Source organism: Salvia hispanica, chromosome 3 (assembly GCF_029641045.1).
Source record: "Salvia hispanica isolate PSC_SH4W2 chromosome 3, Shi_PSC_v1, whole genome shotgun sequence".
Lineage (NCBI taxonomy): Eukaryota > Viridiplantae > Streptophyta > Magnoliopsida > Lamiales > Lamiaceae > Salvia > Salvia hispanica.
This window is the reverse complement of record NC_142694.1, coordinates 47553737-47563546: the sequence shown is the minus strand read 5'-3', so window position 1 is coordinate 47563546 and position 9810 is coordinate 47553737. Positions and strand designations below refer to the sequence as shown.

The 9810-nt window shown below is 33.6% G+C and overlaps 1 protein-coding gene across 1 annotated transcript; it reads left to right on the top strand.

Annotated features, from left to right (window-relative positions):
* The first annotated feature begins 5920 nt into the window (after nucleotides 1–5920).
* Nucleotides 5921–7786, top strand: LOC125212772 (Mitochondrial glycoprotein family protein). The gene is made up of 3 exons (XM_089067607.1): nucleotides 5921–6250; nucleotides 6900–7228; nucleotides 7371–7786. The coding sequence occupies exons 1-3, from the start codon at nucleotides 6029–6031 to the stop codon at nucleotides 7528–7530; spliced, it is 711 nt and encodes a 236-aa protein (XP_088923733.1). The 5' UTR covers nucleotides 5921–6028; the 3' UTR covers nucleotides 7531–7786.
* Nucleotides 7787–9810: the final 2024 nt, after the last annotated feature.

Sequence of the window (9810 nt, the reverse complement as noted above, 5' to 3'; positions counted from 1 at the left end):
AGAGGTCGAACCACAAAGACCATGGACCTACTCGAGATTGTTTCACGACACGGGTTGGTTAGCTACCACGCTTTTGGGTTGAGTATGGACTTAAATATTAGGGTGAGAAACTTGAACTTTAAAGCATGAGAACAGGGGTTAGAGGCTTAAACTAAACTAAGAGAGCATGAAATGAAATGTAATCCCGACGTCGTAGTTGTCAATTCCTCCGTCGAGACTACAGAGCTAAACTGCATGGGAACAAGAACGTAAATCAAAGCGGTAAAGAATGCAAGTATCCAACATCGGAGGCATCAATTCCTCTGCCGAAGCCGTTAAATCTAACTAGAAAGCATGGCATGGGGAAGCTTCTAAGATGGAGGCGTCAGTTCCACCGTTGAAACGACCAACACTCTGTAAATCTACACTAAAACATTGAAAACATGAAAATAAACTAAAGATGTAAAGAAAGCGGTAAAGAAAGCAAGGATCCAACATCGAAACTACAGAGCGGACATGAATCTAAACATCTAAACTACCAATTGCAAAAAGCATCCAAGAAATATAAGTAAATAGCATCATCAATATGAAAATAAACAAAAGGTTCATTAAAATGGAAATAAGCGAGGTCCAACGCCGGAGTCGTCAATTCCTTCGTCGAACCCGTTAAATTTAACTACAAAGCAAGGAGGTGAAGGAGCTTCTAAGATGGAGGTGTCAATTCCACCGTTGAAACGACCAACATCATGTAAATCTACAGTAAAGTCTTGAATACATGGAATGAAAAGTAATCCCGGCGTCAGAGTTGTCAATTCCTCCGTCGAGATTATAGAACTAAGCTAAACTAAGCTAAGAGAATTTTCTACCTAAGCTACTGCCGTGTCCAGTCCTTCTCTTTATTGTAGAAAACTTCTATTTATAGAGCGGCTTCAATCTTCAACCCTAAGGCAACTTCTCATATGAGTTGACCATTTTACCCTTGTAGTAACTTAGGATGATTCAGCAGATACGTCTTCATGTGTGAATTCCTCTTGGTCAACTTGATCAGCTCATGTCTTCATGTGATGGCCTGATCAGCTCAGCTCTCCTCTTGATCAGCTTGTGTCTTCATGTGGTGGCCTGATCAGCTTAGTTCTCCTTTTGATCAGCTTGTTTCCAACTGATTAATTTGTCCTTAGATTTGGCCATTTTTTGCTCCTTTTCCGAGTTGATCAAGTTATTCCGGTATTTCTGCCGCTTCAACACTTTTTAGCTCCTGCACACTTAAATTCACCACTTTCCCGCACATTATCAACCCGATTAGTGTATAAACACCAATAAAACCATGCATGAAACGAATCTCATCAATTTCACTTCATGATTTTTGAATGAAGATATAGAGTATACCAGTAAATCGACATAATGATACTAATTAGCTAATTGGGCGACAACACAGATATTATAGTTTTATATTAATTGGGTGATGGACGGACCGAAAAGAAACTAGTGACGGATGGAAGGGGTATATTTTTTCTATGATTCACCATTTGATATTTCCATTCCTCATGATATGGGCATTGAGGGTGGGCTCCTTGTAGGTTTGTGGGCAACTACCTCCTTCTTAGCAGGTGGATAATACATGAATTACACCCTCCTAGATGATTTATCGGACTTAGACACTTAGTGCGGAGGGGCCTTGGGTTTGGATTCTACCCCCTTGCTCAAAACAATATCCATTCCTTTCATTTAGTCAAATAATGGATATTCTATTCCATTCCATTATTTTTTCTCTTTATTTTAGATTTTAATATAATTATACAACATACTCTCATCTGTCATTTCGGGTTGACATGAGTTTTAATGGATAATTTGTAGATTAAGAGAAGAGAATAAGTAGTTAAAATTGTGTAGTAGATGGTGTAACCCATAAATGATAAAGTAAAAAAGAAGGAGAAAATATTGTCGTAAATGAATATTGACTATTTTTATGGACAGATGAAAAAGTAAAAATGGGATATATCTATGGGACGGAGAATGCATTATATTATATTAGCATTAGCATATATCTATGGGCCGGAGAATGTATTATATTATACTCCCTCGGTCCATAAAAGATGTCTCATTTTCCTTTTTAGTTTGTCCCATTAAAGATGTCATCACATTTCTATTTTTAGAAAAAGTTCCCTCTCACAATAATATAAATATTTTCTCTTTCCACCTAACACATAAAATAAACCTTCTAAAATTTTGTGTCGTCCCTCAAGTGTGACATCTTTGTGGGACTGAGGGAGTATTATAATTATGTTTCAATTCAATATAATTTTAATTTCATACTTTTTAAATTTTATTAATAAAACTAAATTTTAATTTTTTTAGTAATTTAAAAAAATTCCAATACTACCCACACTTCACACGTACACACATTGTACACACACACTCACTACACACTGACATACACTCCATCTGTTTTACACTATTCTCTTACTTTACTCTTTCTCCATTTTAACTACTCCCTCCGTCCCAGATAATTTGGGACACTTTGACCCGGCACGAGGTTTAAGAAATGTAATGGAAAGTGAGTTGAAAAAGTTGGTGGGATGTGAGTCCTACTTTTAAAGTATTAGTTTTATAATAAAATTTGAGTATGAATGAGTTAGTGGAATATGGGGTCCACTACCAAAAATGGTAAAAGTAAAGTGGGACAAATTATGTGGGACAACCCGAAATGGAATACTGGGTCGAATTATCTGGGACGGGGGGAGTATATATTATTCCCTCCCTTCCATAATAGAAGTCACATTTGATGTAGGCATGAGTTTTAAAAAATGTAAAGAATAGTGGGCTGAAAAAGTTAGTGGAATATGTGGTCCACTTTTTTATGTTAATTTTATAATAGAATGTAAGTGAAATATGTTAGAGGAATGTGAGACCTACTTACCATAAAATAAAATGTGACTTTTATTATGGGACATATCGAAATAGCAAAATGTGACTCTTATTGTAGAACGGAAGATGTATTATTTCCCTAAATGTGTACCAATAAGTAATGGGATAGAGGTATATCATATCCAAACTATAGGAAATATCATACTCCCTCCGTCCACGAATAAGAGTCCCGTTTTTCCATTTTGGTCCGTCCATGAATAAGAGTCCCGGTTCATAATTACCATAAATGGTAAAGAGACCCCACATTCAACTAACTCATTCCATTCACATATCATTTAAAACTAATATATATAAGTGGGACCCATATTCCACTAACTTTCTTCCCCCCACTTTTCTTAACATTTCTTAAAACCCGCGCCATTTAGAAATGAGACTCTTAATCGTGGACGGAGGGAGTATTAAATAATAGAGAGATAGAAAAAATATCATACCTAATACTCAAATACCCCATTTTATATCAAGAGTGAACTACATAAATGATACCTGATCTTTCACTTTCACACATAAATGGTACCTGATCTTTACTTTATATCGCTTTTCGCACCTATAAATCACATTTTTTATACCTGATGCAATTGTATTCCCAAAATGCCCTCTAAACAAATACATTTTCTCATTTATATCATAAAGGATATTTTAGGTATACATAAAATTAGTACCAAAAGTGATATTGTAATATCTTCTCTCATTCTCCTCACTCTTTATACTATTATTATTAATCAATATTAATATTATTATTTTGATGTTATAAATTAATAATTAATTTATTTTTAATATCATTCAAAATAGTTAATTTAATTATAGTTATAATTATATTTAATTATTATAAAAATATTATTGTTATAATACTAAAAATTAGTAGTAATTAATAAATAATTATAGTATAATTATATAAATTATGAATCATATAATATTATGTAATAATAATTGTGAATTGTATTCATAGTGATATAAAGAGTTGAATATTTTTAGTTAGGTGTTTTAATCTTAAAATGAGTATAAGTAATTTAATAGAAATATTTAATTGATTTAATTATTTTAAATAATTAATTTATATTGACATTTTGTTCTTGATTTATATTAGAATGCAATTGATGTAGGTATAAAAAACTAAAAGGAAAGAAGAAAAAAGAAGATAAAAGATAAAAGAAAGAAGAAGAAATATAAACTAAGGAGAAAAAAAGAGAGAAGAAAAAAAGATAAAATACAAAAAAGAAGAAAAAAGAATGAAGAAGAAACTAAAAAAGAAATAAGAAAGGAAGAAAAAATAATCACCTATTTGGTACTCCCTCCGTCCCAAGGAAGATGACCCATTTCTTGGGCGGCACGGGATTTTATGCAACTTTATTTTGTGTATTGAGAGGAGAGAGTAAAGTAAGCGAGGGGGAATAAAGTAGATATAAATGTATTTCCATTTTAAGTAATGGGTCATCTTAGTTGGGACAAACTAAAAAGGAAAGTGAGTCATCTTCAATAGGACGGAGGGAGTACTATTTAATTGAAATTTCCAAAAATATCCTCTATAACAAAAATATCACATGTTTGATACATGGGGTTATTTTTGTCACAAGGTACTAAAAACGATATAAAATAAATACTATCAGGTACCATTTATGTGCGAAAGTGAAAGATCAGGTACCATTTATGTAGTTTACTCTTGTATCAAAATTAAATTAAATAGTGAAAAAGTATCATAAATATGATTATACTCTAAGTTTAGAGACCTTCTATGATATTTTAAAGTCTAAGGACCGTTTATGTTTGAAGTTGAAAAGTTCAAAGTACCACATTAATTAGTTCACTTTAAATAAAAGAGTGAACTTCAAAAATGGTCCCTGGACTATGGGTTTATCTCGAAAATGGTCCCTGGACTTTAAAAATATCACCAGTAGTCCCTGGACTAAGGGTTAATATCAAAAACGATATTTTGAGACGAAAATGCCCTTTTGAGGGGTTTTGAGGGTTTGGGCAATTTGGTCTTTTTACACTTTTAACATTTTAAATCTGATATTATTTTAGTTATGTACTAAATCTGATATTATTTCAAAATTATCATTCTTCTTCCCTTTTGTCATCTTTCACTTAGTTTCTTTATTTCAATATTAGATTTAATTTTACAAAATTAAATTTTAAATTTCAGTTTTTAAATATCAATAAAAATTTTTAATTATAAAAATTATTAAATAACAAAAATTATTAGTCATAATCAATATTTGATAGTATCTAATATTTAATCAATAAGATATAACGTCTTAGTTTTAATCAATATTTAATAGCTTTAATCATAAATAGATATAACACGGTTTATTCTGAAATAAATATGCGTCTAATGTAAGACTAATATAATTTTCATTTATTAATTTGAAAACAATCAATCAAAATGACTAGAAAATTTCAACAAAAATACTCCTATACAAAATTTTTAGTCGACTTCATAATATTCAATCACAAGCAATTATAACAACCGAACGAATGCTAAATAGAATAGCTCTTATTTTTCCATCACGATTAATATTATTTTTCTGTACTTCTTCAATTCAGCTTAATATTATATTAAATAACAAAAATTAATAGTTTTAATCAATATTTACAGTTTCCATGAATTAATAGTTTTAATTAAAAATATTTATTGATATTTAAAAATTAAAATTTAAAATTTAATTTTATAAAATTAAATCTAATATTGAAATAAAGAAACAAAGTGAAGGATGACAAAAGGGAAGAAAAATGATAATTTTGAAATAATATCAGATTCAGTACATAACTAAAATAATATCAGATTTAAAATGTTAAAAGTGTAAAAAGACCAAATTGCTCAAACCCCTCAAAACCCCTCAAAAGGGCATTTTCGTCTCAAAATACCGTTTTTGATATTAACCCTTAGTCCAGGGACTACTGGTGATATTTTTAAAGTCCAGAGACCATTTTCGAGATAAACCTATAGTCCAGGGACCATTTTTTAAGTTCACTCTAAATAAAAAGAAAAAATGGTGGTAGAAGTGGAAGATTGCGAAAAGAGGAGGAGCAAAAGTGCAGTGACAGTATTAGAAGAGTAAAATTAGTGAAAGTGTAAACCCTTCTTCTTCTTCTTTCGTAAAACCCTTCTTCTGTCACGCTGAAAACGATGGGAGGAAAAGGAGCTTTGATGAGGTCACTGCTGAATTCATTTTCTCCTTCCATTATCCGCCGTCGCAGTTTAATTCGTCAATTCTCCTCTTCCGATGCCATTCAATCTCAATCTCAGTCATCATCATCACCGTCGCCTTCTTCGCCCTTCGAATCCAGATTGCGGACCATTCTTCGCAATGAGATTCAGTACCAGTACGATTATGCTCCTCCTCATCAGGTGCTTTACTAATTTAATTACTTCGTTTTTGCTCCAATACCTTCGCTTTTTATAGCTCACCACAACATGTCATCCCCACCATTAATAACTCAATGTTTCATACTCTACTCTTCATTTCTATTCATGAATCCGATATTGTGTATGTGTAATGAGGGGAACAGCCTCAGCAGAGCAAACTCCGTCAATTTTGATCAGATTTCCGTGTTTCGTGTGTCGATTCATGTATATTTGTGATCCTGTGGTGCTGGTGTTGGTGTTTCTTTCACAAAGGTTCTGATAGCTCTATCTGTGAGCAACTTTATCAATCGGAAATAGCAACATGATGCATTATCTTATCGAATTTAAGCGGATTTATGCAAAGATCAGTTGATTCAATCTTTAAGGCTGCACCTTTCGAAGATGGTCTCTTGCATAATGGTTGAATTCCCTATTACTGAGATGTTTTGATTGCCTATGAACTCGAAGAAAAAGGATTTTTCTTGTTTATGTGAGGAAAAGAAAGAGCTGGCAGACTTCTTTCTGACCCTGCACTCCAGGAATGGATGAAGGATAATTTCAAATTCAAACCAACTAAATTTGTTTATGTTCACTATCTCAGGCTCTCAAATTTGCTTGCTGACTTGTATTTATTGTTCATGCTCCATTGCAGCCTGTTACAGAGTTTGAGAGATTTTCGGTGGAAGATCAGCCTGGTCAGCAGTGGATTACACTGAGGGCCAAATCAGCTGAGGATGAGAATATTAAGATCGAAGCAACCATGTTCGATGGTTCCATCCTTGAACCAAAATCTGACGATGAGGACACTGAGGAAGTCGTGCGGCTTCACATTAGCATGCTAGTTGATATATGGAAAGGAAAAGAAACTGATTCCATGGAATTTGTCTGCTCAGCATGGCCCGATTCTCTGGAGATTCAGAAGGTTTACATGTTCAAGCGAGATAACTCTCCAGCTCAACCTTACATGGGTCCCGATATGAAGTATGGAATTTGCTGTTTTCATCTATGTCCAAGGATTAGTTTTCCTCAAATCACCTTCCAATTAGTTGCTGCTCGTTATTGTTATATAGTAATTGGTTGGATTTATGTAACCAAGTTCTCACTGTTCACCTGTTATTTGCAGGAATTTGAGCTATAAGCTACAAGCTGGATTTTATGAGTTCCTGAATGATAGAGGGATAAACAGTGACCTTTCAAAATTCCTGCATCAATATATGACGAACAAAGACAGAATCGAGCTTTTACATTGGTTGGGGAAAGTCCAATCATATATCGAAAAATAGGAAAGTCTTGTTGATCCTTCTGTTTGTCATCCAAAAATAATTAGGATGTGGAATTGGATTCTTTTGGGTTTATGGCATCTGTTTAGCAATTGAAGAATACATCTTTCTGTTTTTTCATCTTCTTCTTTGTGCTTACATGGCGCTTGCTTTAGTGGTTTGTGGAATGTGTTTCCTTTCATTATGGAAAATAATAGATAATGGGGAAATTTGGAATATTTCAGTGGAATATCATTTTGGATAGCTATACTTAATCTTATTCTCGTTTCCATTAGATTTATAACATTCAACTTCTGCAAGTACATTAGTTTATTGAAAAAGCTGTGCTTTTACAGAGCTTGTTTTGATTGTACACGCTTTTCAGATAGGTCCAGTACCTCCAACACAATGAATCACAAGGTAAACAAGAGAAGATGGAATTTTGATTTACTAAAACAATGGCAAATCCTCGAGGATGAGGCTATATATCTTAAGATGTGAACTGGTTTTTAACAGAGTTACAAATTTTATCAAGATTCTTGAACAAAATGCATCCCACCAAACAACAGATCCAGAGCATGCCAAGAAGGTATGTACAAACAATACTCACAGCTCCAGATCATCCCAAAACCGCTCCAAGACGATGCCGAAACCTACTATGGAGAGTCCATGGACGTTTTCTTCTTTATTGCTGAGAGAATGTAATTCACCTGCACAATATGAAGCAAGCTTGGGATTTAGACCATTTCAAGTGTGCATGGTGATTTTTGCTAGCTATACGCCTTCAATTGTTTATTACTTACCATCGGAAGGCGGCTGCCAACATAACTTAGCTTCGAATTGATGCCCCCAAATGTGGAACACTGGAAGACCACGGACTTCAATGTTTCTTGTGCTTGAGATTTCACTGAGTCCACTTACAGGAAAACGAATACAGAACTCCACAAATCCATGTTAAGTCACACACACATCTCTCTCTCTCTCTCTCACACACACACACACACAAAGACACAGTTTTCACAACTTCTTGAATATGATAAGGCCATAGTGTAACTTATAGCTTCAGAATTTGGATTGTGAACATCTTTTACATAATTTGACACCATATCTGATACAACTAATTTCTTATTTGGAATCAGAATAATGCAATTTCTTATCATTACCTACAGAGTTCTCCATTAGCGAAGTACTTATCATGTAGATAATAGGTAACTTCTAACCCAGATATACCCCTTCTGTCAATGCCTCAACATCTATGCCAAACCTGACTTATTTTTTTGCTGTCAAATATGATGTGTGATTACATCTTATATTCTTTGGTGTACATAGGACCCCCATAATTTACCCATACGGCATGCTTAGCAACATAGCATGAGATATTTATAGCTCTCTACATCTTGTCATTTGGCAAACAATTGATGTCCCTCAAAGAAAAATATTTTTTGGCAGCAGCTCATGACTATTTATTACATTTCCCTTCCTTAGAACTATGAAGTCGACATCTATGCTATTAACAGCACATCAGAAAAATATTAGTATATCCAGGATATTGTCATCAGTAGTCCAAATGATGTACGGAATCTCCACCTTTTTAATATACTAGCCAGAATTTCTCACCATGAAAACATGACACAACAGACCATATAGAGACAAAACTCCAGATATAACTAAGAGAAAAGTTGATAGAGAAGCACCAAAAGGACTAACACCACCACAAGAATTTTATGGTAAACCAATCTATAATTGTAATGGAAGGTCAATAGTTAATAATCCTTTGTTTAAAACCTTCCATATTTAGAATTGGCCTAATTTTGGTAGACGGATCCAAAATAGTAAAACTAGTTTATTTTTTGTGAACAAGATAGGTAATTATGCCTATAATAAATACCATGTCATTAACATGCGACGATAAAATAACTTCTTTGAAGTATCAATTGAAGTGGAACCACAAAGAGATCAATGCCTCCATTATATCATTATATGGAATAGCAAACAAAAGTGTTAACCATGTTAAGTTATCAGTTACATGAAGAAGTACTAATAAGTGATTTGATTTGTCTTAATGGGGTACCTCCTTTGCGAGTTAGTATCTGGTATATACGTGTCAAGATTGATCTGTAGTAGTACTCTTTTGCATGTTGCTCAATTCGACATGAAGCATTAGTTCCTTTTTAGGGGGCATCTCCTTCATGACATCTCTCTTCACTTATGCAAGTCCAAGGAAAATGTTGCCCAATCCACATGATGATAGGTAAGAAATAATGTACAGTAGCGGATACCTCCCCTACATGCACGCGCATGCAC